Below are 21434 nucleotides of genomic sequence, written 5' to 3'. Positions count from 1 at the left end.
TCTAGTAGGGCGTAAGTGATCTGAAGATGCTTGAAATGCTAATGTAACTCTGGTTATACGCAAGTTTGATCTGGTTTTATGTAAGGAGCTTGGGCGCCCACAGATTTCGGCATTAGTGTGGGGTAAGGGGCATCCTGGAATTCCCCATGGAAATTGAGACAGGTCTCTATTGGGTGAATGCTTGTGGCAGGATTTTTGTTTTGGCAGAATGCTTTCTAAATGGAACATACTGGAACATGGTGTGACTTAAAGATATTAGTATATTTACATATAGATGTTAGGCAGAGTATTAGGTAAAACAGTTTTAGGAGTTGAAGGCAGGTGATTCCTTCTTTCCTGTCTGTTCGGTGGCGAACGTGTACCTTGGATCGGTGGCATTTCTGGCTCTGCAGGAATATCTTCAAAGGTGCTCACTTCGGGAGGTGTTTCTTTCACAGCTTCGGGTGCTTTGAAGATATTAGTATTAGAGTCAGAGGTTAAAAGGGTCAGCAGAGGCGCTAATCCCATAAAGTGAACCACAGTGATTCCTGTTGTTACTGGGATCCTACAAGGATTTGGGGAGTATGGACTCCTGAGGAGAGGAACCAAGTCTCATTCCTTCCGTTTTCCACTTCAGCTCCCTAGCATCTACCCTAAAAGGACTTTGAGAGAGACAAACAAAAGATTCCATATAGAGAACAAAGAAAGGCTAATTATTTGGATATTTTAAAAATTATAGACTACCATGTATAACATGAAAAGGTTGTGATCCTGAGAGCTTTTGAAACATCCAAATTTTTGATTTATCTAAAAATATTTACAGTGAAAAAAAAATGTATGCTTGAAAAAATAGGCCAGGCCACTGGGGTACTTGGCCTTGGCTCTAGGATGACATTACAGGTAAATCAGCACCACATCAAGTCGCGATTTTTATATGAAGCTATTTCTATGACATTCAAGTCTTGAAGTCAGTTATATGTTTATGCTTTTTTGGGGTCATGAGCTTAGTAGGAAAGCAATTCTGACAATAGGCAGCATGTTTGATGAGATACACTGGACTTCTAATGCTATGGAAGGTTGAATTACTGTCGTGTGACAGAACCTTTGTTAACTGAGGCCATCAGTTCCTGCTTTAGAGGTACAGGAGTTAAGCCAGTTCAACCAAGCTGTAGAGTTATATACGTCATAAAGCTTTCATTTCGATTGTTTTCAGCTGGGCTGGCATTTATTTAGTAAGAGCCATTTTTCCATTAAAGAACCTATCTGAGTCATATTTGAACATCAAACATTGCATATATTTCCTCTACAGTTCTTATAGATAGTCTGTAAGTTTTTTCATGAGTGAGTTTAAGGTTTACTTCTGAATGGTTCACTGTCCACATTCAGTTGCTTTGAGCATGTTCTTTGGGGATCCATTTCTTTGGCAGCCACTGGGCTTTTGAAGAGATTAGTATGCTCATGCATGTTAGCCACACACAGCTGAGATAAGAAACTTGATGTTTTCCTGGCCTGTACCTGTTGGAAGCAGAGTTCTTCTTCTTTTGGTTGTAGGAGGTTGTTTCTCTGGAAGCACATCTTTGATGACTTCAAGGTCTTTAAAGATATTAGTTTTTAAAAAATATAATTGAGAAGCAAAAACAATGACACAATGCACAAAGATATCTGGGTAAGTAGACAGACTTTATGTTAGAATGTTTATTTTCTTTCTAAGAGTCTTTGTACACTGTATGGATGGGTCTTGACCTGTTTGGGGCAAGTCATAGATAGTTCCCAGTCTTGGCAATTTCTCAGAGATGCTTTAAAGATATTAGTATTTTAAAAGTGGGGGACGATATACAAAACACCGGACATTTGACAAACACAAGATGAAAGGTTTTCTTATTTGCAGTCTTGTGACAAGAGTTTGTACCTTCAGCCCGGGGAGGTTCAGGAATTTCAGGAGCAGCTTCATACGACTTCAGCTCTGGAAACACTTCCTGGGTTGTTTCAGACTCTTTAAAGATATTAGTAGTTTTACACTTAGAAATCGTAAACAGCAACAACCGCCCAGTGAATCATTTACAATGCAGTTTGGGGATCTTAAAGTTAAAGATAACCATCTGTGTTCTGAAGAGGTTGAAATATACCTTTGAGTGCCAGGGTTTCCCTCTTTTTACGAATGGTCACATATGTTTTCTCTTCTGTAACCACTGTCTGAGGTGGTGCAGGCGCTTAAAAGATACGAGTACAATTGTATTATGAATGTTAAAAAGATTACAATTCTAGAGAGAGCCCCCAAGTCAATTCCACTGAGATGGAGTCAGTGGTGCCAGGTACCTTTTGCCACTTTCAGTCTTGCCTTCTGAGGATGAGCCACGTGCTCTTCTTCTATGACTGTTTCTTCAGATGCTTCATAAACTTTAAAGATATTAGTGCGTGTGTAACTACAGGTGTTTCAGGACAGATGGAGCCCAGTGTTAAGAAATACAGGACACGCACGCAGTACACATTCATTGCCCAAACCCACAGTGGAACATGGACACAAATTAGTGACAAGCAGGAACAGGCCTCATTCCCAGTCTTAATATGAAGGATGCTCAGAAATTGTTCATGATCATGCTAACAAAATAGAGGAATTTACCACACAGGGACCATATAATTTTTTTCCCTAATTTTACCTTAGGGAAGTTATTGGTAAAGTCATCTTGGTGTCATTTTATTGTGTGGATTAAAAATAGGGTGATGTTGAGTTAAGTATGAAAAATCCACCTTCTGTTTGACATGCTGGAATCATGTTGTCTTTTGCATTTCTAAATACACACACTTATCTACATTTTAATATCAAATTTAATTTATAGCTTCATAGTGTGATATAAATGTGGAAACAACTTTGAGATCAGAAGCCAGAAAGAAAAGAGAGGAAACTACAGCTCAGTGGAAGATGCTTGGAGGAGAATGAAAGTGATGAAATATATGGGGGAAAAGCATACGAAAACAAGATACGGTTTCTCTAGCTTTTAGAAAGGAACCTTGTCTGATTACAATAACCAGTAATAAGGATAGAACAGGTAGGAGGAGGTAAACATATGTATTAATCCCAAACCACTACATGATCAGTTTTAATCAGGAAAATGGAGGATTATGTTGAGTGTCAGCATCTTTACCATTTAGAATACTGAGTCTGTTCAGAGTATTTCACTATTTAGGTTATCTTACTATTTGATTTATTTTATAATTTTTCAGGGAAGAAAAAAAAGTATTGTTAATTCTTTTTGGGAGTTAGTGGTCTTTTAAATTACGATCATTTGAGTAATTATTACTGTGAAGAGTAAAAACAACAACATCAAGACATTTTGATTTTGCAAACTCTAATTACAATATTATTATGGAGTCAAAATGAGTTACTTCATGGTCTAATAAATGTAAATTGCTTCAAAGTGAAGAGATGTTCGTAACAGAACAGATAATTTAATGAGACAAATGACTTTTCTAAGATTGGATAATGTTATAAGCATAGGACAACTTAGTTTTTAAATTGATGAAGAAAAGTAACTTCTTTAAGGCTAATGGATGTTCAGATGACTTGACTTTAACCAACATTTTTAGCATGCATGGATTTCATAAAGATATTAGTATATTTGCATTTTAATACCATGTAGACAGACACGGTGAATTCAGAACACAGGGGAAACAAGAACCATCAGCTTCCTCGCACTCACTGTATATCTCTGTGTCTTCAGGAAGAACAATTGGTAATTTTTCTTCTTCGATAATTTTCTTAGGCACCTCAGGAACTTTAAAGATATTAGTATACTAATTAATTACTATTAGTACAGATATAGGATATTAAGAATATAAAGTTAACACAAGGATTTGATGGGATTCTTGTCTACTCTACACAATAAGAACACAACCACCGAGTCATTTCACACTGAGGGGAGCATGACTGTGTACCTTTGGGTGGTGGAACTTCAGGCTTTTTAGGAACAGCTTCACGGACTTTTTCTTCTGGAGCGATTTTCTTAGGCACTTCAGGTGCTTTAAAGATACGTATTTGTCTTACTTCCAAGAATGTCACAATAAGGCATAAAATATCAAGAGTAAAAGGGGATCCAAAATGTTAGTGAATGCATTCTATGTCTCTCAACTGCCTTGTTGATTCATGTTAGAGCATTTTCTGTTGATATTTAGGACTTGTTTCTAGTGCCGTAAGACAGAGATTTCAGTGGCAACTCCACAGGGAAGAAAAGTGGAGGGAGCAATGGTCATTACTGCATAACAAGATGCCAACATAAGAAAGACCGCTAGGCTTGTGAAGCTAGAGGAAAGTAAAAAAGGGAGGACTACAGGATAAAATATAAATGTCAATTTCTGTCATTTGCAGCCATCTTGTGGTCCTGAGAAGACCACAAGATCCTGAGAGAGTAGCCACTCTCTCCTTTGTAGAAAGTGATTCAGAAGGATTTACTGCTGATGGGAATGAGCAGGCCCAGATACCTTTAGGTGGTGGAGCCTTGGGTTCTTCAGGAACACGAACTTTTTCTTCAACCACCGTTTTCTTGGTCACCTCAGGTACTTTAAAGACAGCAGGGATAATTTCCTTTACTTTTAAACACTCAGAAAGATCTTAGCAGGCACGATGTAAGAGAAGGGTAATGAAAGCAGAACAGTGTCGCATCATAAAAGAGAGACATTGCTTTAACACATGCAAGATGGCACTTACAGCAGCGACTATGACAACAAGCGTGACCACAAACGTCCACAGACCTCTCCAAGTCAGACCAACAAAAACTTGACATGGACAATGGACAACACACCTCGACCTGGAGCTCTTCCTGCTTCTTTTAGCAGGATAATTGAAATGGCTTCTTCTGTGGTAGCTTTTGTATATACTCATTGGCTTTAAAGATATAACCTCAAAGTATGCATTAAAGAGGCTGTTGAAAATGAACAAAGGAGGGGCACTACCACATATTTCTAACGAGCAGCTTAATACTATCTACCAACATTGAACAGGGAAGCAAGTCGATCAATAAGGGTATCGGTGATCATACAATCAACGGCCCAAGCACACACTTTGGTCTGTAGGAGTTTGGGTTTGGCCATTTTAGGCTAATAGCAGTGACATCTGTGTTTGCAGACCTGCTTTTGGCCACTCTAAAGATATTAATTATTTTGACACTCCCCTAAGACAAAACACAAAATAAAGCACCAAGTCGAACACAGACTTGTGAAGCAACCAAGGAACACAGTTATGAGTATCATTTTGCCATAAAATACCTTTAGCTGGTGGCTCTTTTCGAGGAACGACTTTAGTGGGTGGCTTTTTTGGAGGAATGACTTTCTCAGATACCTCAGGTCCTTCAAAAATATTAGTGTTTTGGTTCAGAATAGACTCATAAAATACCATGAAGCACTAATATATTAAAATTGTACAAAGAGCCCTCATAAAAGGGCTTATATTTTTTTGAATTTAGACTGTGTCTGCTTCATGAAAAACCATGATTTTGTTATTTATACAATACATTGCTATGTGAAACATACATATTCCGTTATTTTATGCACTCATTTAAGCATGACCTGTGATAGTCCTATTGACTATGTATGTACACTGCATCTAGTCCTTAGAATTTACTAGAATTTGGGTACCATGACCAATGCTTCATTTACTTTATTCTTTCTCTGATGAAGATAACCATAAAATGGCAAAAACTTTCAATATGTAATTATTGGTTAGTGCGTAGGTGACTCAAATATGAACAGTGCAAAGTTTGCTTTGCTGAGAATATAAATTCCTCAGTAAATTTCCAAGTATGTCACTGAATGAGAAACACTTGTTATACTGGTACTCGTGCTAATCATGTAGTTCTTGCTGGACTGTAACAAGAACCCACACAGTCATGCAGCGATAGATGGAGCCTGGGGCTAAGTCAGTATCAGATAATTCTCATGTCTGTTCATTAACAACTCTGTGCGATTAGTATCTACACCATGTCGCTTTCTGAATTAAACAACTTTAACTTGGGCTTAAAGTGGCTGGTGGGGCCAATGTCCTGCCCTGAACCTGCAAGGTACTTTGAAAACAAAGTTGGTAAGAGCAAGATATAACAAACTGTAATATCTCAGGGTCCCCTCTACCTTTTTTAGGTGGGATTTTGGGTTTCTCGTAAACTTCCACTTCTTCAGCCTCTAAAAACTCAATGACTCTGTGGATTTGTTCGGCTTTGTGCTCCTCCTGGAACCTGCGTCCTTCTACTCTGATGAACTCCTGCACCTCGTGGAACTCTTCCTCCTCGAAGTACTCCTGCACCTCGTGGAACTCTTCCTCCTCGAAAGCCTCTTCTACCTCTGCTTCCACAAGTTCTAACTCTCTTCTTTCTTGGACTATTTCCTCTTGCTGGTAAGAAACTGATATTTTTTCTTCAAAAACAGCTTTCCCTGAAAGAGCATCTACTTTAAGAGAATTGCTTTTTTTTTTTTTTTTTTTTTAAACCATAAGATGAAACAGATGTCAATTCAAAATGTAAGAAAAACGAGTAAAAGAAGACGTCCATGAAAGGACTAGAAGATGAAAGAACTTTCCCAAGATACCTTTAGCAGGGGGAACAACTTCCTTTTTGGGCACAGGGACTTTCTTTTCTGGAACTTCCTTTTCTGGAATTTTCTTTTCTGGAACTTTCTTTTCTAGAACTTTCTTTTCTGGAACTTTCTTTTCTGGAACTTTCTTTGGTACTTCAGGCACTTTAAAGATATAGTTTTAATGTTTATAACCTCCAAGAGTAGGCTTGGACATTGGACATCAAAAATAAGACACATGGACACAAAACATACACAGCTTAATGAAGAATGGTTAAAGGAATTTGGGTTTAAAAGAGAAAGTGTACCTTTGGCTGGTGGAGCCTCTTTTTTCGGGACAGGAACAGGAACCTTTTCCTCAGGAATTTTCTTTGGCACTTTAAAGACATTAGGTGGCTTAGTCAGATGACAGTGCTTGATAACACACGTGAACAGAAACATCAGAAGCAAGCAACATCCTCAATGCCTCTAGGAAGTCAATTGGTACTGTTGGACACAGCTATTTTACAGGTAGTGAGGATACATTTCCAGACACTCACTTGTGCTCTCTATATTCTTAGAAGCCAACATATGCTCACAAAGAAACTTTGCTATTTTAAAAGCAGCAGATGTGACCAACACTGGGCCTAATTTTACTATTTTTAATTTGATGAAGAATTGTTTTTTGACCTGTTATCATCCTACAGTATTTGGACCCTGACCTAGACCTCAGGAACTGTTGGGCATGGTTTTATATGGTGAGGAGACTGATGGGGTCGTGGCATTATACCATAGTTGCTGAAGATGCTGTCTGGAGCATTAATTGAACTAAGAAGCAACAAGAAAGTGAAACTTTATAACCTTGAAATCCCAGGTTAATTATGGTAAAAAAGGGCATGAGGATCTTTAAAGTTATTATCCAACCATCAGAACATTTTTATCTGTATAAAATAGTGTATGTAGTGAAAACAATTGTAAAGCATAATGAAAATTTAGTTATATAATAAAATAGAGCCGAGGAATAAAATGAGGGTAGAAAGATCACTTATTTCTTAACTATAGAGAAATGATGAGGCATCAAAACATTTAGCTATTTAAAGCAAGAGACTTGTAAGACAATCCACATAGTGTATACACATGGACACATTATTTGCCCAGTGATACTGTAGGCTGTCTAAGGAAATGGAATAAATGATATTTTTAATTGTCATCTGTCAGTTTGCTGAGGTAGTTACTTTAAGGAAGAAGTGAAAGATGACACAGCACTTTCTAGAAAGAAAATCACTGTGGGGTTAAGGAATTCACCGGGTTTGCTATACCTTTTGTGGGAGGCGGCTCCACTTTCTTGGGGACAGGAGTGGGTGCGGCAGGCACTGCTTTCTTAACCACTTCAGGGGCTTAAAAGACATTTTATAGACATATTGAAAAAAATCACGAGCAATGAACAAAACAACACCCAATTATCAAAATACAAACAAAACAACATAAAACATTGGTTTATTTTAAGAAGATATTAGCAACCTAAATGATAGTAGCACCCAAACATCAGGACTTTTAGAAATTCCAAGAACGAACATGATTAGCAACTCTGCAAGGACCTCGAAGTCTTCAGGGATAAATGGTTTAAGAAGCGAAAGCTTTCACCACCCAAATAGGTAATTCTCCAGCATTTAAACTGAATAGCAAAATCGAGGCTTATAATCGAGGAGGAAGGATTCAGGTGTAATAACATTTATAGTTAGACTGAAGATGAAGGAGGAAATGTTAGGAAAAAGGAAAGGGCCACAAAGCTTCTGCTACCAGGAGTGACACAAGAAAAGTATATGGCTGATGACTAGGTTTAGACAGCTCTGAGACTTGAAGCACCAAGGTTTTGGAATGTCCAACCTATGAGCATGGCTGTACCTTTAGGGAGCACCACCACCTCCTCCTCTTCTTCCTCCACTACCACCTCCTCCTCCTCTATGCTAGGTGTTTCTTCTGGGATCTCTTCAGGAGTGGGTTCTTCAGCTTCCTCATACACTTGAAACAGATTATTTTGTAAATTATTTTTAAAAAATCCTTTGAATGTTAAATATGTTAAATTCAAAATTATATCATCTTGAAAGACCACTCAGCCTTCTAAATGCTCCTGAGCATCACTAATCTGTGAAAAAATCTGCAGAGTCTTTAAAAATGTTAGGCTCTTTCCAATGTTGGAACTGGAAGGGACCCCAGAGAACTTATTTGGAATTATTATTATTTTAGTGAAGGTGGAAAGATTTTTGGAGCCAAGCAAGAATTTAGGAATTAACGTCGGATTTCCTGCACTAGTTGCTCAGGTTTGTCTGAGATAATTATGGGAAGAGCTTATTCTACCATGATTTATAAAGGCATAGGGTGAGAAATTCCCCACGGCATTCACATATAGAAGACAAAACATTGATTTCACAGAATTGTAGAATGAAACAAGAATAAAGAGGTTAGTGGGTCCATTTCAGTTTTTCACTGAAATATGTCACACACAGGCTAAACATGCAAGAGTGAGAGTCAAACAGAAGGAATTGGCCTGCCCAGTTCCTTCTAGGCAAGTACTTTGTATCAGAGCTAGATGGTCTATTTATTTCTAGAGTGAAATATACATCATCTCCTTTACATGTGAGACAGTAATAAGACAAGGGTGACTTAGGGAACTCATCTACCTTCAGCTGGTGGCACATCCTCTTCTTTAGGGGGGATGATCCGTCTTTCCTCCACCTTCTTAGGTACCTCAGGAACTTAAAAGACATTGATTGCTTTAGGCCCTTACAACTCAGGAGCCGAGGAAGAATACTTAAAAGACCAAATTTCACACCCTCAGCCCAAGAGTAAATAGCACAACACATAGAAGATGCAACACTGACATGTCCCAGTTAGTTAAGGAGCAAATGAAGATGCTGTGGGTGTATCACAAGAGTGTGCTTTGTAGCACAAGTCACTTCTTTTTTCAGGAAGAGGAACAAGTACTCAGTCACTTCTGGCTCTTTTAAAGATATAAAACATCTATCATTTTAATTTTCAGAAATAACATACAAAGGAGAAACAAGGCAAACAACAACAACAACAACACACCCACACCAAGTGGAAAAGGAACAGAATACCAGCATGGGTACAACAGAGGCGCAGTGACAAACGTCAGCGACTGACCAGACAATGCAAGCCTGTATACTGAACATCCTAGGAAGATGACCCTTTCAGGTCAACAATGGCGCAGCCAATATCATGTACCTTTGGCAGGAGGAGCCACGGCTTTCTTAAGGCCAGGGAGAGGCACCTTCTTTTCTGGTTCAGGTTTCTTAGGAACCACAGGAACTTTAAAGATATTTTGAAATTTCAGTCTCACAAACACAAGGACAATGTGGACAACAATAAAGAAGTCACGCTCACAAATACAGAACAGGGCATGTGGACTTGATGGGTTAAGGAAGGAATATGTCTTAAGTGCTTGGGATGCAAGACATTAGAGACAATATACCTTTGGTGGGAGGAGCCTCCTCTTTCTTGGGAACAACTATTTTCTTCTCTGGAACTTTCTTCTTGATCTCAGGCACTTTAAAGACATCATTTCATGGTAAGAATGTATTTTGAAGAGCAAGAGAGAAAGCAAGAAGTCTACACACACAGGAAGACCACCATGCAACATTTACTGAGCAGAGGGAGGGGATATGGGCCATAGCCCAACCACATTTGACTGGGATTTGCAGGGTAAGGGATCAGCAAATGGCTGTTTTTCTGAGGCCAGATGCTTTCTTTTCATTGACTTAAATTTCATTAATAACTAGGCTAATAACTGGCAGAAACGTTATATGTATTTAAAATGTCACCATCATGGCTTTTTTTGGAAAATATTATTGTACTTTAAGGTATGAATATACTTCTTAGATACTGTACCATGACCTTATCTGTGATGTTAAATATTGATTCTCTTCATTCAGTGATGCAATGAGATACTTATCTTTTATCTTCACAATAATATTAGAACCCACTGAGATTTCTTAGCATCACTATTTTATGAAGGAGCAAACCAAGGCTCAGATAGGCTCCTGGGCTCTCAGAGCAGAACAGCAAAGTTCAAACTCCAGGTTAAATCAAAACTTATTATGCTTCCGTTTACCTATATGCTCTTTGAAAGATATAATCTATTACTCATTGTTTTGATGATTGTATCATTTTTTTTTCTTTTCACACTGGAGTCACAAATGCACTTATAACAAATGAGTGAAGGATTAGATTTATGTATTTTTAGGTAAAAAAATTTTCCATAGGTATTTTAGATGTTCAGAGAATCTACATGAAACATTACATGATTTAATAAGATTATGGCCATTTGAGCAGACATTTTGTAGTAGTTTTATGATAATACTGGCTTTAACCATTTATGCAAAAAAAAAAACAAAAACCAAAACCAAAAACAAAAACAAACCCAAAACACTGCATGAAAAGCATCTAACAGAAAGAAATGGCTGAGTGTCCTGATGAGCTTCAGAAGTAAAATTTGGCTGTCCCTTTTATATATGTATTTTTTTTTCCTGATGCCCATCTGAAAGAAAGCCATCAGCTTTCTGTTCACTCCGGGAGTGTACCTTTGGGAGGTGGTGGAGGCTCCACTTTTTTAGGAACAGGAACTGGGACTTTCTTCTCAGGTGCAGTTTTCTCTGGCACTTAAAAACATTTCATTTAAAGACATTAAGAACCACGTATAACGTCACATCTATAACAAAATGTATCTGAGGACAGGACCACAAACAATCAAACACTGAAAAGGATTTGAAGACATGTGGGTAACTTACAGTGGACAGACACAGAAAGCAGTGTGGTAGGTGGTGAGGACATGCCTTTGATAAGACAAGGATTTGCTGACGACATAGTAAAGTATCATGTAACGTAAGAGACGAATAAAAAGATAGGAAGGCAGAAGCCAACATAACGAGGTCTTGATTCCGCGAACTGCTGTACCTGGTGCAGGTCGTGGCACCTTAGGTTTAATTTCTGGAAGAGCTTCCTCTTCCTCAGGTGGAACTTCCTCTTCCTCAGGAAGAGCTTCTTCCTCTGCAGGAACTTCTTCTTCCTCAGGTAGAACTTCCTCCTCCTCAGGTAGAACTTCTTCTTCCTCAGGTGGCAGTTCCTCTTCAGGAACAATGACTTCCTTAAATGGAGCTTCTTCTTCTTGAGGAAGAGCCACAGGAACTGAGACTACTTCCCGTTTCTTTGGCACTTTAAAGATATTTTATTCGATTTATAAAAATTCTACATTTGTGTGAAATATTCACGATAGCCAGACAAAATGAAAGGCAACTATTCTTTGATCACAATTACCACCAATGCACGCAGAATCAAGCAAGCGTAACTAGTGAGCGTGTATAGTACCCGTGACATCCCCTTCCTGCCCTAGTTCTGCCTGAGATCAATGTACCTTTGGGGGGTGGAGCTTCCATTTTTTTCAGAACAGGTGTTGGTTTCTTTTCCTCTGGAATGAGCTTCTTGGGCGCCTCTGGCACTTAAAGATATCATTTGTCTTTAAGAACCCGTCCTTCAATGTTTGTTTGGTTGTTTTTTTTAACAGCCATAGATATGATGAAGGATCACACAATATGGACAACATTTTTAACAAAACGTTTTCACGGCTGTGTAGTTAGCATGGGGACATTTTCATCTGAGTGAGCGCTGATGTGAGATCCCTCCCCCCCACCCCTTATGAATAAATGATGAAATACCTTTTGCGGGTGGAGCCTCTGCTTTCTTGGGAGCGGGAACTGGCACCTTCTTCTCAGGCACAGGTTTCTTGGGCACCTCTGGCACTTTAAAGAAATAATTTAGGAAAAGTTTTATACAACATGTAAAACACTGAATCCAAGCATAGTCTGGAAAACTATGATAAGGCAATAAAGTCGCAGTGAGGAAAAACCCTGTTTTTGTAGAGAAGACGATATTGAAGTGGAGTACATAAAGAACATTTTCTTGATCCAATTGTCTAGTTTCTTCTCATAGAAATCTGAATTAAACCGTGTGCCCCTGAAAGGTTATATACCTTTGGCTGGAGGTGTTTCCACCTTTTTGGGAACAGGTGCTGGTGCCTTTTCTTCTGGTACAGGCTTCTTGGGCACTTCCGGAACTTAAAAGATAGTAAATAAGGTCACTGTCAGTTTTCCCCACTCCCAGAGGATGCTAGTAATTTAGGGACAATTGAGTTGTCACAGATGTGTCGACAATTTCACTGTAAGACAGATCTAATAATAGCCACAAACAGGGTGCTAGACATCAGGAGAGTTACAATAAACGCCACCAAGTAAACAAGGAACGGAGACGAGGACGGCACGAAAAGCTTGGTAATTGGTTTTGGCCACTTAGACAGTGTGAATTTATTGTTCACTAAGAATTCTCCACGGAAGAAGACGTGAGTATTAATCAGAGGCATGCTTCAGTGGCCGCATTCGGAGATAGACATACGGCAACTGGCGTTTGCGACACCTGAGTGGTTCTCTTCCGCTGTTAATGTTAATGACACTGCGGGGGCAGGGAGGACTAAGGCTCTCCAGCTTACACTCTGCGGGCCAATGGCTGCAGGGAGACCAGTACCTTTGGCGGGTGGGGCCTTCTCCTTTTTAGGAATAGGCACAGCAACTTTTTCCTCTGGCTTCTTGGGAATCTCAGGCGCTTTAAAGACATTGTTTATAGTTAGGTTCTGACCCCGAGGAACAACACCCACAGAAAGCACATCTAATGTTCTAGCAGCACACGGCAGCACACACAGACTGTAGCCAGAAGAGAACTAGCCATCTGAGGGCAGACCAAGTCTTCCACGTCAGGAGTATCGTGTGAGTGCTGTATACCTTTTGCTGGCGGCAATTCCTTCTTTTTAGGAACAGGAACAGGTTTTTTCTCTTCTGGAACAGGTTTCTTGGGTACCTCAGGCACTTTAAAGATAGCAATAAGATTTGAAAACATTGTAGAAGACATAAACCATGAAAAGCACACACAGGCATCACATTTCAGCATCTAAAAAGGTCTTAGGCATCTGTGCCAACAACCCCCTGAATTTGACCAAGCCAGACACCCAAACTTGGAGCTGCTGCTTCCTTTCTGTGTGCAGGAACCATCATCTACCTTTGACTGGCACCACTGCTTCCTGAGTGATGACCTCTTCCTCTTCACGAATGTATTCTTCCTCTTCGTGGACGTATTCTTCTTCGTGGACATATTCCTCTTCGTGGACGTATTCCTCCTCATGGACATATTCTTCTTCATGGACGTATTCCTCTTCGTGGACGTATTCTTCATGGACGAGCTCCTCCTCTTCCTCTACAATGTACTCTTCTCCGTGGGTTTCCACCTCCTCTTTGAAGGAAACAACCTCCTCTACTTCTCGCTTTTTAGGCACTCCTGGCACTTTAAAGAGATTATCTTTAAGTTGGGAGATTTTCCAATTCCTCAGTGAAATGAAGACATTTTATGAGCACAGACAAACTTAACAACAAAAAAGAGAATAGGTTTCACATTTCCCACAACATGAACTTTACACACGGAGCTGAGCATGAGTTCGACAGCAAAGAAGATGAGCAACACAAGCAGTGGGGAGTACCTCTGCGAGGTGCCGGCACTTCTGCTTTAGGGGCAGGTACTTTTGCCTCTGGGACAACTCTCTTGGGCTTCGTAGGCACTTGAAATATTAAGTACAGGGAATTTTAGAGTCAGAAACAGGCCATCTAACCATGTCTAGCTTTCTTGTACTTTAAATAGAATAATTTTGAAGATGTCTCTAATAGAATATACAACTTTCTCTGTGAGAAAATTTTGTTTTCCATGGGAAGGCTTCTGAATCTCATAGCAATGTAAACCCATAGAAGGACTGGAGCAAATGGGAAAAATTCAGCCACGTTTGCAATAGCAGAGCCAGGCTGGAAACAGTGGTTTTCTCATATGCTTCTGCATAGAGAGACACCCTAAAAAGTCCAAACTCAATTCTACACCAACATGCTTGCTAAAACTGCAAGGAAGTTGCTTAAGATAAAAATAAGAAAACCCCGGTTGTTGAATTAGCTTTTTAAAAAGTTCTTCAAACTGATGTTAGAATAAATAGTTACCAATTTTCAGTGGACAATAGCATACTATTATATCAATTTAACTATATTAGGAATATGCTAAATGGTCACTACATTCAAACAAAAAAAATCCATTTGACAATCCCACAGTCAGGGGGCAATGCACAGCCATTGTATATACAAGGCTGCAGCAATGTTTTGAAGTAATGTTAGAGCTAGTGCTGGAGACAGGTAGTGAAGGGGTCAGGCAAAACGTGACATTCTGGGAAGAGGTGGTTATACCTTTGGCAGCTGGCTCAGTCACCTGCTGCTTTTCCCGTTTGGTAATTGAAATTTGTATTTTTTCTTCCACAACTTTCTTTGGTTCTTCGGGAGCTTTAAAGATATTAATTAGGGAAGAATATCACAGTGGGTCCCATGAATATCATAGGATAAACAGTCACAATGCACAAAGACTTGGCACGTGGAAAGGGAACCAGACAGTGTACTCAGTAACAACGGGGTGGCAGAATGGTGGGAGTCACGGTTGACATGGTTACAGAAGAGGTGACACTCCGGTTTGGGACAGTTACTACTCTATCATGTACCTTTGGGTGGTAGAGGTTTGAGTTTCTTTTGAATGAGAAGAGGTGGTTTTTCTTCAGGGACAGCTTTCTTCAGCACTTGAAAAGACCAATAGTAAGAGGTTTACAAACCTGAACTAGACTCTCCAGGGCAAGGATAAAATGTTAAGAAATATAGCATATAACACAACAGTCCCAAACACACAATTAAGACATATCCACTTCAATACATATCCAGAGCGGGACAGACAAGAGAAAACAAAAGGTTCTTGTAACTGATAATTTTCTTACTCTACCTTTTGGTGGGGGGGCCTTGGGTTTGGCAGGTACTGGTTCTTGGGTGGGTTTTGCTGGAATAGGCTTCTTGGGTTCTTTAAAAGCATACACAAAGTGATTAATGTTAGCATCTAGGGCACAAGTCAAAATAACTCATTAAAATAATTGATCGCCTATGCTCACAGTGCAACCACAATCTCTAGAATAAGAGTTAGATGTCCATGTAGGATAGGTTCTGAGAGCCCTGGCAAGCTTATGTCATTAGGCCACAAGAATGCTCACAAATGCCCTTTTCAGTTTCAGATAGGCAACATGTGACTCAAAGTTTTCTGTCTTGGACACTGGTGTTTTAAGGGCATCAGTGAAACCATGCAGACTCTTCTCAAAGAAACCAACAAAAACCTGAAGGAGTGAATGGATATAGATTCACTTCAGATTTCTAGCCGGGGTTTACTGGTATGTAGTTATCATTTATTTTACAGTAGAGACGGTGTCTAGAGTCAGAGCCACATGAGCACGCACATTATCTTCATGAGGCTAAAAACCGCTTTCTCTCTCTGGAAAGCAGTGTCAAATGTTCGATGCTGGGAGCCCCGTGGTAGTGAGCCCTAGTGACAACCTTAAGGTTTCTAGAGCTCTCTTCCCCTCCAGAAGTGATCGAGAACACTGAATTTACTAAATGACTCCGAGTCTTTTGCCTCGATCGTCATCCTGCCCTAACGGGCTGTCGGAGTCAAAATGCGGGCTGCAGTTCTGTCATACCTGGGGCATATTCTTCATGCTCTTCATGTTCCTCGTACTGTTCGCGCTCTGCGTATTCGTCATATTGGTCGTATTCGTCCGTGGGCTCGTACTCCTCATATTCTTTATACTCCTCATAGTCTTCATAATCCTCATACTCCTCCTCCCGGTGCTCGGAGATGGTCTCCTCTTCTCGGGTATAAGCCCATTTCTTCTCTTCCGTTACAGTTACTTCTAGAATAATTCCAACACGAGGCAGCATTTTATTTGGGGCCCATTTAGTGACAACTAATTTTGATTTCATTCCTTTATGACTGTCTCCCACACTGGCTATGGGTGATGTGGACTATCTTTTTTTTTAATTTTTATTTTTTTCATTGATCATCTTTTGATGGTAAGAGTATCACAAAATGCACACTGGCTAATGAGGATATCAAGGGTTCAAGCGCTTGACTCAGGTCAGCAGGAAACAAGGGTTAAACTAGCCACTGGCAGACAAGGACACACACAGCTTTATGTCTTGTATGATGAATCAAAGTGCAATGTACCTTTAGTGGGTCGCAGTTCTCTCTTTGGAACTTCAATGGATACCTTCTCTTCCTTAACAGCTCTTTTCCTGACTTCGGTCACTTTAAGAGAGTAATTATTAAAAGTAAATGGCAAGAATCTGGAAGAAACTGTGTTAAGAGAACTTTTGCACACACACACACACACACACACATACACACACACACATCCAAGAACAAAACCAAACATGATGCTCCTGTAAACTTGCACTGTAAAATTGCAAAAGAAAAAGAAAAAAATAAAAATAAAAAGAAAAATCAATAGATCTGAAAGCCTATACCATTTCATGCACCCGAGGATGCTTTTCCCCCAGGCTATTTAATGTTTCAGAAATGGCTGAATAATCAGGTGGGATTTGTGAGAGAATTAAGAAAGCCAAGCTACAACAATGACTATAAAACTAAGTTCAACCTTAGAAAGAAACTTGGATTGCACAAACAGTATCTTCGCTGTAATTCTAATCCCTCCATCCCCACTCCTCTGGGACAATGAAGAATATTGCGGATTTAAAGAAATCAAACCTTTCACCAAAGATTACTGCTTCTGACAAACATCAAGACAGATGAGTTTAATGTGGACCAGACAGACACATGAGATGACAAATACATTCTAATGTGAACTGAGCATATCTGGGGCGGAGTAGCAAAGGGTGCTCTGTGGAACCGGCGTGCTTGGTCTTGCGGTGCTGTGGAACAGCTTACTCCTTTCACTTTCAACATGCACTTAGATCACCTTGCCCAAGGAAGCCGGTTCCACTGCACCGAGTTCAGTGTCTGCGAGCTTATTTCTAGCCCTTTAAAAAGTCATTCTGTACCTTTAGCTGGTGGCTCCGCCTCTCTTCGAGGTTTGAGTTTGGGAAATTTTTCTTCAGGGACAACTTTCTTAGGTTCCTCTGGCACTTTAAAGACAGATTTCACTTTAGAAAATTGTTTAAAGAATCGTTTTTCTTCATTCAGACCACAAGAAGTACAAGGCAGGTAGCAGCGACACAAACATAAAAGACCAGACACTGCCTGGACGTCAGACATCCTACAAAGCTCTGAAGGAAGACAAGGCCCACCCTTCCCTCTGTGCCTCATAAGCTGTGTGCTTAAAGAGAGCGAGACAAGGCGACAATGACATACGGAAAAGCTGGCATACCTCTCGCTCTCGGAGGCTCTTCCTTTTTAGTTACAGCCACAAGAATTTTTTCTTCCTGGGTAACTTTCATGTGCCTCTCGGTCACTTGCAAGATAATTTTAGGATTAGCATTCTGTAACATTTAGAGTGGACTACATACAAACATATATACATATATACTCACACTCATATTCATGCACACACATATATACTAGCCAGAAAGTACTGTGATTTTAGAATAGAAGAATTCATAAGGCACACACAGCCAAACACCACTATAAATAAGTAATACTACACAAAGCCTTAACACGCCACCATCACAAACAGACACTAACTAACAATCTACGTAGAAAAATGACGGCCCAGTGGACGGTAGCCAGAGGAAGAAAGGAAGAAAAGACTCTACGTTTCCATTTTTTCCTTTGGGGATGTTGTTTACCTTTGGTTGGGAGAGGTTCTTCTATCTCAACCACTTCTGCAGGAACTCTCCTTTCTGGAACTGGTTTCCTTGGCTCTTCAGGTGCTTTGAAAGCATCAAGGAATGAGGTCAAACATGGTGCAAAGAGCGACAAACTTACACAATGCGCGAAAGAGCTGAAGAATGCATTGATTCAGTGTCAAGACAGGGAGCGAGGCGATACGTGCGAGTAAAGTGAACCCCAAAATACCTTTGGCTGGTGACACCTTTTCTTTCTTAGCAGCTGGCGCAGGAACTTTCTTCTCTGGTACAATTTTCTTCGGTGGTTCGGGAACTTTGGAAATATTAAGAATATTAGTTTGCACTCTGTTAGGAAGTATCATTATTTGGGGACCACAAAACCCTCTTTGGAAAGATCACACACACGCCAACATCAGCGACTGTACTGACAAAGTGTTTATACACAAATCCTGAGAAGACCTCAGTAATGCACAGAGGGACAGAAGCACAGACACACACATCCAGGCGGACAGACTCGCGCTTCTGTGAGAGGAACCGTACCTTTAGCAGGCGGTGGCTCCTCAATCTTAGCCGGAACTTTTGGTTTTGGTATAATTTTCTTTTCACGCTTCTCTGGCACTTGAAAAGATTATAAGATAGACTTGTAGAAAATGTACAGATTTTGAAAATAAATACGCAAGGGACCTTTTTCTAGTTATGCTATTCATTAATGTCTGCAACGTGGATGGTAAATTAGATATAAGAGCATAAAAGGACAAGACTAGCAATAGAGGAATAAAATATTTAAGAGCTGGTGTACCTTTGGCGGGTTCAACTTCCACCTTCTTAGAGATAAAGTGCATCTTCTCTTCCACGACATACTCCTCAGGCTCTTCCATCACTTTAAGGACATTAATTTCAAAGAAGAATAATTGTATACTTTTTTCCATTTTTATTCTAACTGTAATTTATCATTTCAAAAGAGTAATCAGCATTGCCAAATGTTAGCATTTGCTGAATCCCTGAATCCCTTTGTTTCCATTTAAGATGCCCAAGGGCTATTTGGATCAGAGCAAACACCCTGATAAAGAGTATTGGCTTCAATCGTCTAAAGGGTGCCTTGAAGACAATAAAGCTCAGGTTCACAGGGATGATAGGACATGAGCATGACAGGAGCAGTGCCCGTGACTAAAGGAACAGGGGCACAGGATTTGATGGCAGGTTTCAAACAAACAAACACACACCCACAGACACAAAAACAAAAAACCCTAACACTCCAGGTTTGAAGGCAGAAAGGCGGAAACCTAGACTTAAGGGCAAGACAGTTCATGCCCCCAGGGCCCCAGTTCTGTGGGGTAGCTATGGTAGAAGACAAGAGACCCCACGTGATCTTTTGAGCCTGTGTGTATGAAGTTTATTATGGAAGTATCATAGAAAGGGCTAATTAAAGGCACACGTGCTGCCTAAAGTGAAGGGCAGCCCAAGGCCCTCCATCTTTGAGCTGAGCGCAGACACAGGCTTCCCGGAGCGTCCTGCTGTCCACACTGACAGTTTAGAACACTGAAAGAAGGTCCCACAGCATATTGTGTCAAAAACTGAACTTGTCCCATTATGCAAGCCCGGGTGTTCCACGTGCGTGTTTCGTTTGATTCCCCGCGCATTTCTAGGAAGAAGTGAGTCTTCACATCCCCCCGAGTCCTGACCGTGCCCGCTACCGTGACCTGTCCCAGGAAAGGCAGCTGACCGGGTAGGTTTGTCTGGGAGTCAAGGCCCACCCTCTTGCATTCTAAGCCATTCTACTCAGTTTGTAAACACTGGATCTCAGGTGGAGTTTTCTTCCAAGTGGAGAAATGGGGTGTGAAGACTCACCTCTTGTGAGCCAGAAATGTACTTGAGGGAGCCACGTTGCTAATGAACACACCCATTTTCCTTGAAGAGAGCTACACTGTCCCTACTTAGGAATGTTCCTTTGGATACATAGTGTCAGCTAGAGGGTGGGATTTCGGGAGGGAACTTAGTAGTGCTCTGTTTCACTGAAAGGAAATCACAACAAAATGAAGTTTACTCTTTCAACCGTTAAAAGCATCAGGAGTTGGAACATCTGGACGAGTCTGCCTGACCACAGATATTACAGGTTTGTTTTTTTCTGTATGTGGACTAGAGGAAAGCTCCTTGAGCCCAGTGTTTTTGACGGATGCACCTTTGACTTCTGGAAGGTAACGTGTTAAATATTTCCCTGGTCTTTTTTAAGAATGGGTAAGAGTGAATTAGGAACTGGGCAGTCTATTAAATGGATCGTCACTTGCCTTTTTAAATTAATAGACTAAAACAAAAATCAAAAACATCAAGCTAGATCACTCACTATAAGGATAATGTTTAACTGGACTTTACTGTCAGGTGTGGAAGGGCGCACACATGTGAATGTGCACGGGATGACACTCCCGTTTGTGTGTGTGGAACTCGTGGTTTGAGCGCCATCATGTATAAACCAGAGAGCCAAGGGGAAGTGTCTACCAGCCTCCCACACTGAAGTCCTGCCTCACAAAGGAGGTAGTCATGAAGGTGCCTGCCCTCTACGGCTACTGTTTCTTCTGGATAGCCAAAGAGATAGGAAAGAACCTCAGCGGGGGTGTCCTCCTGTGTCATGAATGCTCTCGAATCTTGTTTTGATTAAAAAGGTACCTATGCTAAGGCCAGGAGAGACTTTGTGCCACTCCTTTTGGATGGCTTTCATTATCAGTCCTGTAGCAATGAACCCTCAACTCATTTACCTTCATATTCTGTGATCTCTGCTTCCTCCTCCTCTCTTTCTTCTTCCCTGTACACCGAAACAGACACTCTTTCTTCCTCTTCAGAGTAAGCCCATTCCTCCTCTGCAGATGGGTTAAAAGATAAGAGTTGATTTAAACTCAGTGGGCCGGAATATACCCAATGGCCTTGTGTTCACTACAGATAGACGAAGAGTCTTCTCTCTGCATTGGGCATGGTACTTTCTTAACTACAAGAGGTAGAGAGACATAAGACAAGAGGGGACTGAAGTCCAAGACCGAAAGAAATACTTGAACTGTGCCCCAGAGTGTCCAAATTCAAAATGACTTCCTTTCCAACACCTTATTCGTTTTCTAAGAATGATTCAAGATCAAGATAACACAAAAGATGGTTCCAGGAGGCTAAGCAGGC

General features: G+C 40.4%; 1 protein-coding gene across 5 annotated transcripts in view; it reads right to left on the bottom strand.

Moving 5' to 3' along the window:
• Ttn (titin) overlaps positions 1-21434 on the bottom strand; it is a 262706-nt gene that overhangs the window by 129093 nt on the left and 112179 nt on the right. For 2 of the 5 annotated variants that reach the window (XM_060390411.1, XM_060390412.1), the window contains 31 exons: positions 21026-21136; positions 19075-19155; positions 18816-18893; positions 18505-18588; positions 18276-18359; positions 17858-17941; positions 17532-17615; positions 16699-16779; positions 16172-16384; positions 15430-15504; positions 15158-15232; positions 14853-14945; positions 14111-14188; positions 13763-13917; positions 13636-13657; positions 13362-13445; positions 13108-13185; positions 12560-12643; positions 12246-12329; positions 11945-12028; positions 11488-11745; positions 10007-10081; positions 9195-9269; positions 8419-8535; positions 7833-7910; positions 6843-6911; positions 6680-6699; positions 6550-6607; positions 6097-6396; positions 5239-5319; positions 4456-4533 (listed from right to left, as the gene is read on the bottom strand). The exons of the other annotated variants lie outside the window; for them this stretch is intronic. In XM_060390411.1, the coding sequence (XP_060246394.1) occupies positions 4456-4533; positions 5239-5319; positions 6097-6396; positions 6550-6607; positions 6680-6699; positions 6843-6911; positions 7833-7910; positions 8419-8535; positions 9195-9269; positions 10007-10081; positions 11488-11745; positions 11945-12028; positions 12246-12329; positions 12560-12643; positions 13108-13185; positions 13362-13445; positions 13636-13657; positions 13763-13917; positions 14111-14188; positions 14853-14945; positions 15158-15232; positions 15430-15504; positions 16172-16384; positions 16699-16779; positions 17532-17615; positions 17858-17941; positions 18276-18359; positions 18505-18588; positions 18816-18893; positions 19075-19155; positions 21026-21136 (3021 nt within the window). The remainder of the gene's footprint in view (positions 1-4455; positions 4534-5238; positions 5320-6096; positions 6397-6549; positions 6608-6679; positions 6700-6842; positions 6912-7832; positions 7911-8418; positions 8536-9194; positions 9270-10006; positions 10082-11487; positions 11746-11944; positions 12029-12245; positions 12330-12559; positions 12644-13107; positions 13186-13361; positions 13446-13635; positions 13658-13762; positions 13918-14110; positions 14189-14852; positions 14946-15157; positions 15233-15429; positions 15505-16171; positions 16385-16698; positions 16780-17531; positions 17616-17857; positions 17942-18275; positions 18360-18504; positions 18589-18815; positions 18894-19074; positions 19156-21025; positions 21137-21434) is intronic. 5 annotated transcript variants of the gene reach the window in all.

The sequence above is a fragment of the Meriones unguiculatus genome, chromosome 8 (genome assembly GCF_030254825.1).
Source record: "Meriones unguiculatus strain TT.TT164.6M chromosome 8, Bangor_MerUng_6.1, whole genome shotgun sequence".
NCBI lineage: Eukaryota > Metazoa > Chordata > Mammalia > Rodentia > Muridae > Meriones > Meriones unguiculatus.
Note: the sequence above shows the minus strand (reverse complement) of the source record. Positions and strands in the feature narration are given on the sequence as shown.